Raw genomic sequence first — 19,018 nt, forward strand, 5'->3', positions numbered from 1 at the left:
CCTCTTGATTAGGAAATACTGGCTGGTTGTTTTCCTAGGGTTTTTTCTCCCAGCCGAGCTGGATATAGGTATTATTTTGACCTGCTCTTTCTCTCTCTTTGGTACGAATGTTTACGACGAAGATATCATTGTAAACAGAGTCCGAGAACCTGGAAAAATAAACTTTATTATCGTTACGTTGAAATTATAGCAAAATTACATTACAGTAGAACGCCGTTTATACCGTTTATCCGAACTACACTTACTGGAACCAATGACGTCACGCAGCCGATTCTCCGAACGTATTGCTGAACGCTTATTATGCGAATTTCTAGGAAAAGGTTGAAATAACAAGCACTATCTAACGGCTCATTCTTGACAATATCGTAAACATTACATTGAATTAATTTAGTTTAAAATACCCCTCTCGTAATTATGGCCGCAAATAATTACAATGTTATTATGTTAGGAAATAAAAAATAATTCCTTCAACTTATTCATACAATATACGTTTAAAGATTGTGGATGGTTGTTAACGTCAATACTTCGAAACCCAACATAAATAAATATTAGATTATACGTTACCACAAATAGATTTTCCATTATTAAACATTGTCACGAAAGAATTTGAATTTCCCGCTCTTCCTTCAACTTGTTCTTGTTCATACAAAGATTGTGGATGGTTGTCAATACTTTGAAAACAAACATAAATAAATATTAGATTATACATTACCACAGATTTCCATTATTAGACATTGAAGAATATTAAATCCAGTTGATTTGAATATCCCGCTCGAATGTACAATCAATTTAAAGGGACAGACCTCCGATCGACTTCAAAGGTGCCGCCCGGACTGTCGCCTCTTGTTATGCCTGTATACTCTTTGGCTCAGCCAGTAAACAGCAATTTTTTGTTTACGTTCGAAACCTCACCTTCTCGCACAATCGACGTCCGTAGAGTGATTTGGAGTTATTGGCTTTTATCTCGGCGAACTCTTTCCCTATTGTCGTGTAAAACAGAAAAATCCAATATTTAAAAAATTTATTTTTCTGGAGAACAATTATAGCTATAGAAGTGTATCATTTTATAGACACAAAGGTACAGCGAAAAACTAGAAAAAATTTTGTATTAATCATTTTATCATTACTATTACATCGAGTTGCATACAATTGTTATTCTCCTCGACAGTGCAATCATTATTGGCGTGCAGTGTAGCACTTGTATCAATCGTTAGATCCTAAAAGATAAAAAATCTTTTCCAAAAATTAACTTTTTATGAACTTTCATGATATGTGAATTGTAAAAATATTATATATGAGAAATGAAGTGAAAATTTTATAAGGAACAAAATATTATTAATTGAGTTATCTTGCACGCCAATGTCAAAAATATAGTTTGTTTGTTTCAATATATATTTACATAAAAATGCGACTGTAAATATATAGGAGCATGTTCTTGAAATGTTGTACTTTCGATGTATGAAAAAGAAATCTATTTCGTTAACCTCTTGCACGAGAAAAGTTTTCAGTAATTTCATATATAGAGGCGCTTGATAAATGACAAGAGTTTGTTTGCAATAATTTGTTACAACTATAAAACATCGGAGTTAGGTATGAAACAACCTATGCGTACCACTGCATACTACTCGAAACTGTATTTCATTCGATTCTGCTATTGGGTCGTGTTATTAGAACAGCATTTTAAGCATTGAACTTTAATAAATAGCGAGATGGCAGATGACAACAACGAGGAAGTTAAAGACGATAAGTCTAATGAAATTAAAGAACCTACAAAGATGACTGCTGCAGAGGAACGTGCGGAATATTTTAAAAAGTTGGAGAAATGGTTGCACGAAGCGTACGCTTGGCAAAGCATGGCTACGATGTTTCCGTACTATCTGATGTCTGGTCAAATACTGAATCCACCGTCGGATATGATTATTACATGTATGTATACTTGTTTGATTTACCTAAAACTATGTTATATATTTCTCATTAGTATAAAAAAATTACTTTGTAAACTAGAATAATTACAGATTTACCACCATTTTCATCTGCAGCGTCGAACGCAGGAGGTGCACAGAGATTAATACTGGGCGCGAACGGTCAACAGAATGATCCGCTAAGGCAAAGGAGAGCCCAGGAACCCATGGGACCTCTATTTCAACCTCCTGGAGCTGAAGGTAGAAGGTCATAACGATAACTCCTGAGTTCATCGCATTCCAACAGAGGTTCAATTAGTACTATACGTGCTTTCGATACAAAAATACTGCATTTTTACTTCTATATGTATTTTCTGCATATTCTTAAGCAGGAACGAGTTTTCTGGCTTAATTGAATGCAGTGTTTTTGAACCATACATCTTCATCATAATCATGTGCTGTGAAGTTACTTGTACTTATTGAAATCTTAGGAAATCATTCTTTCAGGCTTTGAATATCGTATACCAAGAATATGGAAACGATTCGCTGCTGAGTTTATAGATTTCACCATGTTATTTCTCTTGAAGTTTTCTATTGCTTTCATTGCCATTGATGTTTTTGATTTTATGTATGTAAAGTCAACAGCCTAGAGTATCCACCTTTCTATTAACAACTGTCTGTACATGCATTCTATTTTTTATAGAGATATAGATGATTTGTGGATGAACTTGAGAATCGATTATATAATGGCTTTAGAAATGACATATGGAATGATAGTGTTGCAAATAATACACTGCGTGATAGCGTGTATCTACGAGGTAAGCATTAAGATTAAGAATATGTATTGCCTTCGACAAATAAACAGTATTTTAATTAAGTATCGCTTAGGCGGTTTGGCTGCAACATGGTGTAAATGGCCGGATGGGCGGTGCAACACCTGGAAAATCTATGATGGGTCTGCGGGTTGTACAATGCCGAAATATTACACCCGTCGATAGACCCGACATTTCCGACGTTGTACGAGTTAATCCGGGAACGGATTTAGGCTTACCATTCGCGCTTGGAAGATCAGTGATAAAAAACATGATCCTGGCGTTCTTCTTCCCGATATGCTTTGCACTATTCTTTTTCAGATTTAACAGAGCGATTTACGATTTACTTTGTAACTCGATCGTAGTCGAAGATCCTTACAGAAACTTGAATAATAACCGATTGCATCAGCAATGAATATCTACATGTTTCGTTGAAGAAACAACATTTTTAATTGTAAGTTATATATTCTCTGCGCGTGTGTATGTAAGCGAATGTATATATATGTATAAACCTGACGTCGTTGCGAAGTATTTTTCTAAACTTTAGAACGATTTCTATCTACAATATTGTAAAGAAAAAGGCTATGTAATATCTTCATAACAGACACGTACAAGTTATTTAAGAATCAACACTTAAATAAATTAAATTCTGCACAACTTGTACATAGTTATTGTAGTTATGAATAAAATATTTTATAATTCACTCATGAGTGACGCCTATAATTAAACTACGGATGCATATAAAACTACTTTATGCATATAAAACAGTAATAGATTAGAAAAATTCAAAAATATTGTAATGTTGTTTTTAACGTAACAAAGTCGTTAAAGGATGAAATCAATTTTTATTTTATTCCTACTTTCCGCAATCAATGCAGAATATTTTTGTTTTACATGAAGATCCGCAGTCTATTTATAATATATTAAGTTTTTGGACTGTTCGAGTATGTGTTTGATTTATCGTTCGAGTTTCTAAATTATATTTAAACAATTTGCGAAGTATCTTTGTAAAGCAGTCGAGCAGTCAATTAGTTAATTTTCGGGATGAGAGTTGAATGTATGAAAAATAAAGACTTTTTACTTTCGTTTGGTTGCAGTCGGAGCATACGAAACATTGTTAACTTTTAATTACTCGTATGTATATATTTAGTATTTACAATCTCAAAACTTTAAATTGAGTGTTTCAAGCATAAATAAAGGTGCCGTCTAGCAAATATTTATTTCGCATTGGAGTAGTTATTTTACTGAATAAAAATTTATCTATGTTGGAGTCATATAAAGCTCTATGGAAACAGTTACGTAGAAAATCGTAAAAAATAAGGTGAAAACCGTGATAAAATAATTTTGTCCAGCCAGCGCCAAAGAGTAATCGAACCACTGTGCGCCATCTGAAAGAAGATGGCCTGAAACTGACAAGACTAGCTCCTAACCAATGACGTCACTTCCCAGTTAAACGTGGCTGCCTCACGACAGAAGGAAGGAGTGGCTTTGCGATCTGTCAAGCTAAATGAATTCTCGTGAAAATTGATGACTTGTCGCATCGATTAAGTTGTTTCTGTGTGCTTAATACTGATCGTTCGCCGTGCAGTAGTTCTAATATAGAAAAAAATGTCGTCTTCGGGTGATTTTGGCAACCCGTTACGTAAATTTAAGCTTGTCTTTCTCGGCGAACAGAGCGGTGAGTATTTTCTCGTAGATACTTCCGTTGATTTTCGATCAATATTGTCAATGGATCCGAATGTTTCACCTCGGTGATGATTTCTTGTATGTCGTACATAGAAATTTCACTAAAATTCCGTCGGCCGTTCTAGGTTATAGATCAATATTTCTGGTCGCTTTGCAACATAATCGTTGCGATCGAATTCGGCGTCGTTCTTGTTGTCACCATCTCAGTGTAGTATATCATTTGAACGATATCGTGAATACTATACGTAGTTCGTATTAAAAATCATTGTTTCTCGCCGTTGCCGATGGAAATGTTCATTTATCGTTGAAATTCCTAATTTATGCGTTTTACTTCCGATGGTATACGTATTGTATCTGTATTTGTTTCCCTTTAAACGATTACGGGTCACGTCCGATTACTGCAATCTCGCTAGATTTTTAATTACACTAAAGAAATAAAAACTTTTTCAATGGAAACATAAATTACGTTTTATTCGAAAAAGTGTAAATCGAAAATCTATGTATTATAAAAATTTAATACAGGTGTGTTTCTAGCTTTTTGACGAAATATAATTAACTTTTTACATTAATTGTATGATTTGATGTTACAGTTGGGAAAACATCTCTTATCACACGGTTCATGTATGACAGCTTTGACAACACGTATCAGGTATAAAACTAGCAGTTTCAATGTATATTATATATGTATATATTTATGTATATAATTAAATTGTGACATTCATATTTACATGTGCGAATGTACTCTCTTCTAAGAGTACATGTCTTAAATACAGCATAATCTATGGAAATTTATTCTTGCATGAATATTTAAATACGATACTTTGTCATACCACCCACACACTCGAATCTTCTGAGATCAGCTATATTCTGGTAACATACTTTCCTTATGGGAATGCTATAATCCCACCTTGTGCTCTGCTTATGTTAGCCAAGTTTTCCTGTGACTTTAAAATAAGAAAATGCCTTTAATGTGTGAGGTGGTCAATATCATATGTCAGGGGCAAATGCTAGTAGGAGGGACAGTACCGAGGTCAGGATATTGACTTTTTCTAATAGGCAGATTGAGAGAAATAAAACGAAAAATAAGTTCCACTTTTACATCTTTATCTATTTAAAAATACTGTTTAACCTGTAACACTCGAGTGGTGACTCAGAGTCGCCATTAAACATTTACATTATTAAATATGTTGGTGTCCAGTCAATTATTACACATTCATTATCAATTTTATATTCGTAAAGAAGAAATGTTTAATTTTCGAGTTGAAGTAGCTCCAAGTACAAAGGGTTAAAGAGAAAATAGGAGTATATCTTATAAATTGAGATAACCGATACTTAATGTCTCGTTTATTTTTATCGAACAACATAGTAAAACTGCTAGTAGTGTGAAGTACTCTCCGTGCCTTACAAGTTGTGTCCTGGCAGGAATTCGAAAGGAATGCCACTCACACTTTTGGTTCTAGCTGAATTATTGGCTAAAGTGCAAGGCACAACTTGTGAGGTACGGAGAGTATGTGTTCTACGCATTTTATTGAAACAACATAATTTTATTTGTTGCAGGCTACGATAGGTATAGATTTTTTAAGCAAAACTATGTATCTGGAGGATAGAACTGTAAGATTACAGCTGTGGGACACAGCAGGACAAGAACGGTTTCGATCTTTGATACCAAGTTATATCAGAGATTCTACGGTTGCAGTTGTCGTATATGATATTACCAGTAAGTGTGGTTCGTAGGAAGACCTGCCCTCTTGATTGTTATGCCAGCTGAACTGAACTATTTACACAGATGCAAACTCATTTCATCAAACATCGAAGTGGATCGACGACGTTCGAGCTGAGAGGGGAAGTGATGTAATTATAATGCTAGTGGGTAATAAAACAGACTTGAGTGAGAAAAGACAAGTTCCGACAGAAGAAGGTGAACGGAAAGCTAAAGAATTGAATGTGATGTTTACCGAAACTAGTGCTAAAGCTGGGTATAATGTAAAACAAGTATGTGTCGAACAAGTTGTTTCATATCTTTCGCCCGATCGACTAGAGTTTTAAATTGTTGCTTTATTTCTTTTTGTGTTACAGCTGTTTAGAAGAGTAGCAGCAGCTTTACCGGGCATGGACTCCACTGAAAATAAGCCTCCCGAAGACAGTATCCTTTGTGTAAGATATGTAATATACACACTTGTGCATGGTACATACATAATCGTATTTCAGGTATTTTTCTTTCTAAGAATCTAGCAGTAAGAAGCATATCCTAGGCCCTGAATTTGCAATAGCGATTGTGTTCGTTACACAATTCATTCTTATATTTTACAGGAACCATATGAATTCATTCAGTTGCAAAATATTTCTTAAACCACTAATTTTTCACATCTCTTTCATCACTTATTCTTATACTTATTCTCTCATCTTCTGAACATCATTTCTCGACTATATTATTTTTTAATATTTATTATTTGATATTATTAACGATTTCGTTTTTTTTCCGTTCTCTTTTTGTGTTTTCCTTAATATGTTGCTAATCCTGTAGTGCAAGAAGTAGTTCTCAAGGACACACCAATTGAACTGAAAGCAACGGAGAACAGGTGTGCATGTTAAACCACCGATCAGCTTAACGGTAGACAAAACACTTCTTTAATTTAAATTAATAAATTAAACATTCGACGTTAGAACGGTGACGTATTCAGCCTTGTGTTCTTTTCACAGTTTTTGGAAATGTGAAAAGTGTTAGCACAGTACTGAATAGGTATAATACTTTATTCATGGAAATATAAATATCACACGGTAGCTTAAGTGGACTGCTTTTACACAATAACGTGTTTCGTTTGTATCAGTACATCAACGCATCTCAACATAATCCAATTTATTTAAATCCTCGAACTTTCCATCAATGCTGCTTGCTCTTCTACTGTTTTTTTTTATTCTATTTTTTTGTTTAACGTGTCAGTGGTTGATAATTGTCATACTTAGAGAACGCATCGATTATTTTTTTAATTTTTCGAAAATCAATTTTCTAATCGAACGTTTTGTTTTAGCGCGTGTACTTATCGTAATTTTAACTTTAAGCGATGATCTGTTTTGCATTCTGGGGACAAAATGAATTTTTCAACGAAATACTAGTCGTGTGCATGATCGGTGTAGCAGTTGCATGATACGGTACACTTATATTTCTATACATATAAGTTGCTATCGAAATCCACTGATCAGTGAAACCGTAACAATTACGTATTGCGTAAATGCAGTCATGAAGTTAGTCGACAACGATCTATTGATTTAAAGTGATTGCAACAATCAGCAATAACAATCTTTTATATTTACGAATCCAATCAATTTCAATTTAAACGGACGTGCTGAGGGAGAGAAAACTCGTACACAGAATGTACCTGCGTGCGTATCACGAACTATTACGAAGACAAAAAATAATTTATGACTAAAGAAAAAAAAAATGAATTTCAACGTCGCAAAAGTTAGCAGCTAATGTTATCTCCTTTTTTTTTAACGAATATTTTAAGAATCCATTGCTCACGTATGAGGGTTTTCCGTGTGTTGGAATGACCGCTGCATAAATTTACATATTGCATTTCCTGTTGAAGTATTATTTATACATTTTGAACTGAATTAGACTCATTTAGAACGAACGAGGAAAAAAAAAGAAACGTATAGTTAGAGAAATTAAGCAAAAACGATTCTGACAAATTCGGATATGTACATATTAACTTAAAATCGGGATATGGATAGACAGAATGCTATTATACCTAATATTATGACATTTTTGTTAATAATTATTGTAATATTTTAATTTATATAAAAAACCTCTCGAATAGCATTATTTTTTTTATGTTAATTTCTTATAGTCCACAATTTTTCTTGCCATTCTCCTTATATACATATATGTATTTCCTTTTGTTTTCGAAAGAATTGCTATGAGACTTACTTACGTTTTTTATCAGTGTTTGAACGGTAATTTTAAGTAGACTTAATACGCATACAAACACATTGTATGGCATTGTAAAAACGTGACGAAAACAGCACTCGATGTATAATTTTAATTAAGGTGCTTCGTGGCTGTAAACCTCTCACTATTATTAATGTTAGGGAATGTTCCGTCCCATTTTTGAACTGTTTAAATTTTATACGCTTTTTAATTACAGCTAATCTAGCTTCAAAAATGAACAAAAAAAAAAATGAACGCAAAAGAATAATAATTGTACATTTTAATGGGACTAATTCTACAGTTAACGTTTAAGAGATCATACTGTTTGTAATAATAATACTTGAATCGTATGGTATCAACCTTATTACGCTGCCTGAACGCAATGAAATAATTAAAATCTACAGTATTGATTCTAAGGCCTAATATTTATTGCATCACGTACTCTTAAGATTTATCGGATCTCTATTATTATAATAATCACGCGAAGATCAATTCGTTCTATGGAGAGAGAAAAAAAAAAGGAAACAGGAATGGATGTATGTACGCGATGTCGCGAAAAAAAAATTAAACATTGAATTGTCACTGTGCCACACTAACACTCTTGATAACGCCTTAACACACGAAAGCAGCTGTCGACTTGCAGAACCAATCACCGATGCAGAACGGCTCCGAGTCCGAAGGGGAGTGCGGCTGCATTTGCTAGGGAGTTGGTGGTTTATCAATGTGCAGCTAATTAAATGCTAGCTACCTTTGAGACAATTCAGACACGAGAGAACCAAACGATTCATCCACATACTATTAAACAAGATGCTGGCTTCTTCTGATGTCGACTATCGTGGCCCGTAATGTTTGCGCGAGGAAGGCACAACAGAGAAACGTTTTCATTAAACGCCGTTCTAATATTGACTACTTCTGCCGTAATCATTTAAGTCGTTACTAGCGGGATTCGTTGCTATTCCATGTTAATCCGGAAGAGAGCGAAAGAGAGATAGAAAGAATGAGAGCGAGAAAGCAAGCAAAAGAGAGAGAGAGAGAGAGAGAGAGAGAGAGAGAGAGAGAGAGAGAGAGAGAGCTTGGTGCGCGTTACCTCGTTGTATGCGTTTGAAAAGAGAGAACATGCGAACCCGCGCGGTTAACTGGAAATCGGCGTTGATCCGCAGATCGGTCACATCGATGTAAAGCCTACGGCGGCCCTTTTTGTAAAGTGTTATTTACCAGACGATCGAAGCAATACGCAGCAAAAAAAAACCAGCTTTCTACGACTCCGTACATATCACGAATTTCTCGATGTTACCCTTCTTCTTTTTCATTCTGGAATACCAATCGAAGCACACATAGTTGGAAGTCGATGGCTACCATTTCCATAACTCATTCTTGCGAACGTTCTTTCATTTCCGATCGCGAGACATATTCTTTGCGCGACACGCACAAAACACCGAGAAGCTTTGAACGAGTCTCTTAGAGAAACGAGAAAACATCACACAAAAACACACGTACGTTACACACATGTGAGATCACGAGAAAACGACTGAAAGTAAACGATATACATATATTAGCCCGCCGTACACTGCTAGTCGAAGAATCAAACGGTCCGCAGTTGCGACCGCAACGAAAACAACCTGTCGCGGGATGAGAGATAAGAAAATTGTAACTCGTAGAGCGCGTTCATTGGCGAGCCTTGTTCGGCGAATTGTTCGAGATTTATAATGTAATCGTAATTACAATCTTTATAGACGTTTTTTCGATATTTCTTGGTAAATAAGCGAGCGGCTCTTGTTACGCGATCCGTTCATAAATTGAGGAAGCGAGGACCGCGCGTTTCGAGGAGAATATACAAAAAAAAAACAGAAGAAAAACACAAAAAAAGAATAGAGAGACAAAACGACTTCGCACATAAGAGTATCGGAGAATGCTCAAATTGCTTTTACTCGCCATTTTGTACAATCGAATCCGAATTGCGTGTTTATATTAATTTTTAATCTTGCTATCCGAAGGTGTCGTTCGTTCGACGGAACCACTAAGCAATATTGTTCCCCGCGGCCGAGGGTAGCAGGAAATCGATCGAGTTTTAACAAGCAAAGCAAAACAAAATAACAAAAAGAACGCTGCAGCTTCTTTCTGCGAAAAGAGCCGCGAGAAAACGTAGAGTGAGAAAGAACGCCCACGCAAGAACGCGCGTGTCAATTCATGAACGTGTCTCGTGTGACGCTGTTGAGCGTCTAGCGACGAAACACACCGGTCTTGTGTTTCATCGAGGAGACTGACCGCTTTTAGTACGCCAGTATGTAATTAATTAAACGAAATTCAGGTAACTCGAGCGATCTGTAAGACCTGTATTGGGCGAGGTACAACGAGGAACGTCTTTGGGGATTGAGAAAGGAAAGCCGGGGTTTGGGTCGAAGGATTAGCAGGGGGAAAGAAATAGCACGAAAGAATGCCATACAAGAAGCGGGCCAATTTAGCATCTGCTGAAATAGAATCTAGAGACCAGTAGACGCGTCCGGTGGGGAGTAAACGCGAGGTTGAGAAAGCTTCGCTTGCTGGAACGCCGAAGCAGGCGCAGGTTTCTCTGGTGTCGTCGTTGTACATTGATGTGATAAGGCTTTTACCGAGAAAACGATGATACGAACTGGCAGTAAGAGGGAGAGAGAGAGAGAGAGAAAGAAGGAATGATAAAGTCGTAACGTTGTAATTCATTAATCCGCCGTGCTTAACGTGAACTCTACGTCGCCCTAGCACCACCGATTTCCGAACGTTAAACTGTCTTTCTAGCGCCAGCCCCTCTGTATAACGTGTCGTGTAGCGTCGATTCGTACCGCAATGTACCGCGACCAGCGAGAATCTCGACGACCCGGTGATACCAGTCCACATTGAAAACCTTCAGCACCAATTGGCCTTTCGAGAAAGCATTTAAGGCGGTAGTCTCGTTTCCGGGATTGGGATGAGGTTTCTCAGTAGTCAAGAGCGCTAGGTAAGTCGTAAGCGTAATTTGCATTATTCGGTAGCTATGTAGCTATGTAGCTATTTTCATAAAGCTGCGACGGCTACATGCTGCCGAATAACGGAAATTACGCCTCTTAAGAGTGAAAATAGTACTTTTTTGACGGAAAGGAACCCCATCTTTCCAATCCTGGAAACGATGCTAACCCTCTTAACAGATTTCATTCGGAAACGAAAGTCGTTGACAAAATACCCGGGTGGATTTGTGTCATTCTCGGCGTTCGGGCTCTTCTCGTTCAAGCCTCGGGAACTATGTATTAGGAGGCCCAGGCGAGCGAAGCGTGATACATACACATCATTTTCACTTTGCTTCGATCTGGCGAGCGGAGGGGACGCTCGTCGAGGACGCGAGGATTCCGGTGTCGCGACCGGAAACGCGCTCGTAGTTCGACGTAGCATATAGACTCTTTTACGACTTTCCATACCGAGGGTAAATCGCTAATCTTTAATATTCGCCTATTGTAAGACTCACGCCTAAGAGGACGCGTCACTTTTCGCACGGCCAGAGGCATAGTTCCGGTCGCGTTCGGCGCGAGAAAATTCAGCCGAGGACGTTCCCTCCGGTCGAATCGAAGCACGCTGATCAAGTCGGAACGATCGACGCGTCGATCATTCACTGATCCACGGTGCTTGCTTTCCGGGGGCGCAGTGGTATTGAAATAACCTTTCCGTTGCGGTTTTAGCCCCTTTGCTACGGCGGAGATCCAGGCAAACGGATGAATCGGTTGCGAACCTAGTTAGACTACGGCTTCAGTGTCCCTTGAACGATATCTTAAGTTTCTCTAATCGAAGGTAGCTGATCCACGACGTTGACTTTTTGGTTTCTTATTTTTTTTCAGTCTCCCCGTCCCACGGAAAAATTTGTTTCGTTCGTGAGTGTCGCTCTTGTTCCGTAGCGAAGGGGCTAATGGTGGTTTAATAGTATGATAGCGACACTGATTTGTAGCATTTCGAAGGGAATTCTTGTGAATGTAATTTGCAAGGCTGCCGCGTGTTCCGCGGTAACGTTATTGTAGCCGATGTTTCTTAGTTGAATAGAGGTGTTTGCTGTATCGTCTCTTTGCAATTAAATTGTCAAACTTAACGTAGCAGTAGGGTGCGATATTCAGTAATTGTAAGGTTAACCTTTGGAGCCTCGACGCCGTTCGACGATTAGTGTACACCCCTCTCCCTTCCGATCGTGCTCTCCATTTCTTCAAGGTCCCGCTTCTCATCGAATCCCTTCGCATAATCCACCGAACACAGAACAAAGAGAGGAACTTCGATTTGTGATACTTTTTATACCTTCGACGTGTGGGCGTGATGATTTTTGTATCGTTTTGTAAACGCGTATCGTTTCTCCGTAGCTTGTAGCCCCTTCCCCCTCCCCACCCGTTCGCTTCCGAACTCGAGGCTCGAAGGGTTGAACGCCAAGGCTTTAAGTTTCCGATACATTATATAAAATAGGAAATAATGTACGCTTTTGTTTAACGTCATCGAACGAGATCTTGCAGAAATATAATTGAAAATAAAAACCACAGACCTTGTTCTTTCAGGAAACATTGCGGCGCACGAACATCTCGGCGATTAGCGAGTTCGCGCATTGATCGCATTAGTGCTAGGAGTCTATTTCAATTGGATAAAAAAGGGAGATCAAATGAGAATGAGATTCCTTTTCGAATTTCGTCTCTTCCAGAATGATATTATCGTTTAATTAGAGCGCGACGATAACGGGTTCCCGGCGGATTACTGATTTAATTTCGATTTGCTAATACGATTCGCAGATTTGGTAGGTTGATCAAAGGATCATGACGTTTAATCATAGGTACAATGACATTTCCATCACAATACCGTAACGATGTACCAGGCAGTTGACAGTGGTTACTCTCTTCACGGTCCAATCACAGCAAGGACGTCGTTTAATCCTACCTTGTGGACGATCCTCTATTCATAATCCATTTAAATGGACTTCATCGGAGCGGTAGCTCCGGTCGGATCTCAAAGACCACTGTGTCTTTGTTTTCGGGTCAGATAGGGATCGTCAGTGTAAACGAAATTCAGTGAGGAACGGCATCAAACGCCTTCGACGTGTTTGCTGGCCCGCATTTCCACGAGTCGTCCCGGCATAAATGCGGACAGAGAACGTTCCTGCAACCTGTCGAGACGATTCCTTGATCGAAACGACGCATTTCATCATCCGAGTTTCCCCTTTCCAATCCGTGCGGAACTTCGATCCGTGGAAATCCCGGAGAGCGTCGAAGTTCGAGGGCGGCCGAGAAGTTTCGTAAAAACGTCGATTGTTTAATACCTCCGCCCCGTTCTTTTCGTTATAACGTAATTTCAATCGAAACCGGGATATAATCAGTCCCGGGTCCGCGAACAATTTTTTCGCCCCGGAACTTCCTGCGGGGGCGAACAGTGTTGGTAAGTTGAGCGGACCGAATAATTGGATAAGTTCGTGAAATATTGCCGATTAAAAGCGAAGTTGTAGAGAGCGGATGAACAATACGAGCGATAGCGTTCGACTAATCCGAATATTCGCGAGACCCTGCTCGCCCGGGCTAAGATTCGAATTTAAGAGGGACTGTTGAAAATACATGCAAATACAGCCGTCTCTCGTTAATCCTTGTATCGAGCATTAACAATAACCGCGTCGATGAAATTTTATCGTTCCGCGAGCAGATTCTGTATTTAAACAGGTTTTCACTAGAGCTGTTACTTATGAAGTGCTCGGGTATTCGGGTAAACAAACATTAAAAGAAAAACAGAATCTAAGAACGTTGATATAGTATCTTTAATTGATTAAGATCGTTAAAGAAAATAAGTAATCGTCATATGTCTTCTGCTTCTTGCAATTGACGCAAACAATTTTTAATTTCTTTATTGTTTGAAAATTGCACCAATTCATTTATGGCTTCTAAAAATTTTCAAAAAACGCTAGAATATCAAGTTCCACAGAATTTAATTCGATTTGGATTTATTTCAGATCTATAAAGGCTACTACCACTGAAAATTGCCTGCAAAAATTAGAAACCTCGGGTTCGGGTCGGGTCCGGGATCCAGGTTAGCGTTTAGGAACGTTCGGAAGCGTTTGATAGTAATTGTTTACATAGTTTATTGTAATGTCAATTATATACAAATTTAAAATTACGTCCAGTGCTTCTACTCTGTCACACAACGTCCCATTACTCGACAATTACGACCAGTCTCGTCATTCACTTCAATCACCTTTCGGCAGTTCAATATCAGCGACTCGACGAACCACTAAATGTAATTATTCGTTATTTACAGTCTAAACCCGCTCTCAACCAGAGTCCTTACCGCATTCGCATACCATCGATTCACACTAAAAAAATCATACTAAAACAAACGGGTCTGTACGTCCCGTTCGTTTATTTGTTCGCTTCTTCTGAAGATCGCTCGTTGTCGACGCGAGCAACGTTTCGTGCTGACATGTCGCGCCTCTCCCAATCGTATGGCAGTATGCTGTTAGATATTTTGAACGGTAAATTGTCGGTCACGCGTCCGATCTCGCTTCTGAATAGTGTTCGTTCTCGATTAGTAAAAAAATCTCGTTCGAAGCAGTTTGATTCGAGATCGCGTATCAGTCGTATTCTCAAAGATTCTCATAATCGTTTCCCTCTCTCTCTCTCTCTCTCTCTCTCTCTCTCTCTCTCTCTCGTGTTTTTATTGAGCATTTAGGCTATCGACAGCGCCTCGGATTTCACAGACGAAATCTCGATCGGAATCGGGTCGATGCGAGGCTCTGATTATTATTCGTCAGACGGTCTTCGGTGTTTGTAACAAATTATATCTAAACGAGTACACGTACACGAACAGAGAAATTCTCAACGTAACATCCGTGACAAAAGGATTCCGCGTGAATTCAAAATGGCCGCCGCCTTACAAAGAAAACTTAGACTCTATAACGCGAAACAAGTATTGAAACGTTCCGATTGGAAGAAACTCGGTGTTCTAGTTACGTCGCGCTATTAAATATCGAAGACTACTCGATCTTTTCGGCAGTTGGTCGCATAGTTTCGCGTTTCGTTATCAAAAGAAATATTTTCAGAGACCCTCCGGACTTCCTGCGAGTATTTAGGCTGCGCTCGGCCGTCTGTCTCGGGTGTTCGCTTTGAACGTTGGGCTTGTTAGGCGTGTCTACCGTAATCGGGAAGAAATTCGGGGTGAGGGGATGTTCGATCGAGGTTTCATCGGTCTTGAAGATTTTCAAGGATCCTTCGTTACGGATCGTCGAGAATCGCCAAGAGAACTCGATCCGGGAAGCCTCCGTTCATCTTTACAGTCTACCGATTGAACACACTGGCTCGACGTCTTACTCGTGATAATATTCAATTGAATTAAAGTTAGATCGAAGGTCCTACGATTAGAGGTTGACGTCTCGACGACCCTTTTGGACGAGCAACGGGATGCTGTTCCAGAGTTTCACAGGCAGATGATCTCTCTTTCCGAAACATCGAGTAGAAACGCGCGTTTACAGGGTCAGGTAGTCGCCGACATTTTAACCATCGCACGTTCAACCGGCACCGTTCGTCTACGAACACCGCGCGATACATCAGTTCAATTGTCAGATCAATTGTCCGTTTCATTCGTGTATTCCTGGCGTCTAGAAACTTCTCCCGGAGTCAGACCCTCAGCTCGTCCATCACCTGTTGCTGATGATTGTGTCCCTTCTTCAAGGTCCCCGTGCCGGTCATCGCCATGCTCTCCTGCTGGAGTTGATTCGGGCTGATGATCAGGTTCTGTCCCGGTTTACCTGGCTTGGTGTTCTTCGGCGGAGGTGGCGGCATTGGCACGTGGCAGCTGTTGTTCTGCAAATCCGCAAACTCCGGCGGTGGTATGTGCTGGATGTGATGCCTCTCGGCCGTTTTCGTCTCCAAGTCCCCGCAGATGTTGTTCGGCATCTGCCCGTTCTCCTGCCTCTTCTTCGAGCAGTTGTGCTGGTTGCTCTTGTCGCGCTGGTAGTACACGCCCGCGAATATCAGCACGTTCAGGATCAGCAGACTGCAGCCGATTGCGATCGTCACGCTGAGCGCGGTCGAGTAGGCTGCGAACCCATCCTCGGGCTGGGAAGTCGTGTCCTCGAAGGCTAGCTCGCTGGGAACGGCGGTCGAGACGTTCACCGTCTTCTCAGCGACCGTCACCTCTGCCGTGGTCGTTCTGGCTGTGGTTGGTATCCTCTGGATGAACCTCGGCGGGACCTTTAAATTCGATTGATCGTTGATCGTTGTAAGAAATGAGTTTCTAGCTCGGTACAGAAGGTGCAAGTCAAGTTACATCAAAGAAATGGAATTAGAAAGACATCTTAACCCTTCAGGGTCGAGTCCGTCTATTTCTTAACAAGCTATCCTCCAGGATTGCAAAGATGGGGTTTCCAGTATCCAAAGGCGCTAGTTAAAAGATCAAGGTCGCCCTCGAACGTTCTATTTTTACGTTTACGAGGCATAATTTGCACTATTCGGTAGCATAAAGCTGCGACAGCTAGCTACATGCTGCTCAATAATGCAAGCTACGCCTCGTAAACGTAAAAGTAGGACTTTTGAGGGCGATTGCGGCCTAGATCGATCTTTTATCTTTCGCTTTCCGCTACTGCAAAACCCCATCTCTGCATTAAAAACGAGTCGAACCCATTAAATGTCAAATCCCAAAGTAGTTCAGAGCATACCTGTTCAGTGTCGAGCAGATGATGCGACCTGGGAACGTCGTCCGAGCCAGGCTTGTGCAGATCGGGGACTAGGTTCAGCCAGAAGGAGAGTCTGTGCGCCCTGTAGTGGTTTTTCAGCTTCGACTTGAGTTCTGGAAACACGGATGGTTTCTCAGCGGGGTCGGCGGTGAAAAACAGGAAAAAAGGAGGAGGTAGATGCCGCGTAGGGACATAGTGGGGGGGATGCAGAAGGGAGGTTGACTTCCCAGAGGAAACGCGATAGGTCCGCCGGCGAGGCTAGCTAGCTACCGGCACGTCAACCTCTGGAGGATGGTTTTCCGTGGAGCCCTTTCGTAGTAACAGCAAGGTAATTAATTATTGTCGCGTGGTAATCTCATACAGAAGGCAGCTTCGTTAGTCAGTGTGCCTCAAAGTTCCAAACTGGCGAGTCGCTAGCTAGGTGGAACTTCTCGGTGGGGAGAGAGAGAGAGAGGGTGAAAGAAAAAGAGAGGGAGAACGGTTAACCCTCGGGCTGGCTTTGCCTCGACTTTTCTACTTGCGGCCACGACGCGCGGCATAGTTTGAGCTGCACTGCACTCGAGGGCGAGCGAACTTTCCCGCTCCGGTGTTATTCAGCTCGTGCTGCTGACTGGATTCTCTCGTCCTCCCCGCGGGGGGTTACTTGTCGCGTTAGAATCATCATTCCGCGGAAGGTGATGCTCGAGAAAAAACGGGAAATTACGTTCGAAGATACCGAGGACTGTTGCGCGCACAAACACGGCCGGTAGAGTTCGCTGCAGTTATCTGAATTTGATAACTTGTCATCATCTGATTGATTAGATATGATCTAAGTCAGTTCGCCTACCCCTTCCACTGTGAGCACACTTTGCTCCATTAACTCGTTTTGACATCAGCTACACCACTATTAAAAATATATATATATATGACAGCAGTCACAACATTCTTTTATATCACCATATTTGCCTCCTCTAACAGTACAACTTCTCTAGTATGCTTCACGATCTCTGTCACAGCACAGAACCGAGAATCGGCTTAGATCGCGACGTTACCGTAGTTCGTTAAATACGGGAGTGGCACTGTAGTTGGCTGACGGGATGGTAAACGGGGCTCCTCGGTGACGAGGTGTCGTCGCGATGCGACGCGTCGTCGGGCTTTTCATTTTCGAGTCGCGATGCAATTCGAAGAACGAAGCACCGGGAGCAAAAGTGAACTCCTGACGAACTGCCATTCTCGTCGCATCTCTCCTCGAGAACGAGAATTATGCAAATAAACCCTCCCTGATCCTCTTAGTTACATGCACGAAATGCGTGCGAGCTCACGGAGACTAGATTCATTATACCCACTTTGGAACGTAATCGGATTAAATAATAATTCTCAGTCTCGGGTTCAAAACGACGCGCCCGAGTCCTGGCCGAGGCAAAAACGTTTTCACCTGGTGGAAATGACTGACGGTATCCCGCCATTCAACGAAACGATTTCCATGCTAATTTACTTTGTCAAAACATTCACAGAATGATTTTTATTCAGCCAAGAAATAATGTTTCTCCGTTCGCTTGTGGCAATTGAAAGAATGTCTGCTGATCTTGTTAAAGAACAACAGGCCGTGAAACTTGGAAAAAGAGACCTGAAGCGTATGCTAAAACGAGCACACGGAGAGAGCGCTATGAAGCCAACAACTACACGTTCACAAATGGCGGAAGTGTTTTCAGCAATGGAAATGCTGCTGGAACAAGTGAACTCAGAAGAGGATACCATCGACTCGGGAGAAAATTGAAACACCGAACAGACTAGTTACTCGTTCTTTACGATGTTCGAGTAAGAGCATTCGGTTTTGGGGTGAAGAGAGTTTTTCGCCATCGTCGCATACAGCTAATGCTAAGCTGCGAAGTTTGAAGCTTAACTTCTCCCGACAGCAGCCTCACACTTCCCTAACGAGTTCTTTGTGCTGTAACAAGGGTTTCAAATGTTTGTCTTCGCCCCCTTTTAAAGCCGGTGACTCACTGAAAATTTGCACCATTGAGTCTAC

General features: G+C 40.4%; 3 protein-coding genes across 12 annotated transcripts in view; 2 read left to right on the forward strand and 1 right to left on the reverse strand.

Annotated features, from left to right (window-relative positions):
• The first annotated feature begins 843 nt into the window (after nt 1-843).
• LOC143212893 (protein FAM8A1) lies at nt 844-3,423 on the forward strand. Of its 8 annotated transcripts, none has more exons than XM_076432194.1 (7): nt 844-1,078; nt 1,426-1,590; nt 1,706-1,926; nt 2,016-2,162; nt 2,409-2,529; nt 2,605-2,719; nt 2,790-3,423. In XM_076432194.1, the coding sequence occupies exons 3-7, from the start codon at nt 1,710-1,712 to the stop codon at nt 3,126-3,128; spliced, it is 939 nt and encodes a 312-aa protein (XP_076288309.1). In that variant the 5' UTR covers nt 844-1,078; nt 1,426-1,590; nt 1,706-1,709; the 3' UTR covers nt 3,129-3,423. The 8 variants fall into 8 exon arrangements, with proteins under 8 accessions (XP_076288309.1, XP_076288311.1, XP_076288313.1 ...); XM_076432196.1 differs by having other exon boundaries at nt 1,502-1,590; XM_076432198.1 differs by having other exon boundaries at nt 844-1,590; nt 2,005-2,162.
• Nucleotides 3,424-4,147: 724 nt separating this feature from the next.
• Nucleotides 4,148-12,844, forward strand: Rab6 (RAS oncogene family member Rab6). 2 transcript variants are annotated; one of them, XM_076432209.1, is made up of 6 exons: nt 4,148-4,391; nt 4,990-5,048; nt 5,957-6,116; nt 6,186-6,391; nt 6,476-6,542; nt 8,957-12,844. In XM_076432209.1, exons 1-6 carry the CDS (start codon nt 4,322-4,324, stop codon nt 9,028-9,030), a joined length of 636 nt encoding a protein of 211 aa, XP_076288324.1. In that variant the 5' UTR covers nt 4,148-4,321; the 3' UTR covers nt 9,031-12,844. The 2 variants fall into 2 exon arrangements, with proteins under 2 accessions (XP_076288324.1, XP_076288325.1); XM_076432210.1 differs by lacking the exon at nt 8,957-12,844 and adding an exon at nt 6,924-8,738 and having other exon boundaries at nt 4,149-4,391.
• A 2,014-nt stretch (nt 12,845-14,858) lies between these two features.
• Nlg3 (Neuroligin 3) overlaps nt 14,859-19,018 on the reverse strand; it is a 453,040-nt gene continuing 448,880 nt past the window's right edge. For both annotated transcript variants that reach the window (XM_076432165.1, XM_076432164.1), the window contains 2 exons: nt 16,993-17,123; nt 14,859-16,528 (listed from right to left, as the gene is read on the reverse strand). In XM_076432165.1, coding sequence (XP_076288280.1) covers nt 15,953-16,528; nt 16,993-17,123 — 707 coding nt within the window. In that variant the 3' untranslated portion in view covers nt 14,859-15,952. The remainder of the gene's footprint in view (nt 16,529-16,992; nt 17,124-19,018) is intronic.

This window comes from Lasioglossum baleicum, chromosome 10 (genome assembly GCF_051020765.1).
Source record: "Lasioglossum baleicum chromosome 10, iyLasBale1, whole genome shotgun sequence".
Taxonomy (NCBI): Eukaryota; Metazoa; Arthropoda; class Insecta; order Hymenoptera; family Halictidae; genus Lasioglossum; species Lasioglossum baleicum.

Bases quoted from the DNA above. Each gene is read 5' to 3' on its own strand.
- Rab6 (XM_076432209.1), top strand. From the start codon at position 4,322: ATGTCGTCTTCGGGTGATTTTGGCAACCCGTTACGTAAATTTAAGCTT. The intron at 5,049-5,956 runs GTATAAAACTAG...TATTTGTTGCAG, and splicing joins GCTTTGACAACACGTATCAG to GCTACGATAGGTATAGATTT. The intron at 6,392-6,475 runs GTATGTGTCGAA...TTTGTGTTACAG, and splicing joins CTGGGTATAATGTAAAACAA to CTGTTTAGAAGAGTAGCAGC.
- LOC143212893 (XM_076432193.1), top strand. From the start codon at position 1,710: ATGGCAGATGACAACAACGAGGAAGTTAAAGACGATAAGTCTAATGAA. The intron at 1,927-2,015 runs GTATGTATACTT...GAATAATTACAG, and splicing joins GTCGGATATGATTATTACAT to ATTTACCACCATTTTCATCT. The intron at 2,163-2,408 runs GTAGAAGGTCAT...TCATTCTTTCAG, and splicing joins TCAACCTCCTGGAGCTGAAG to GCTTTGAATATCGTATACCA.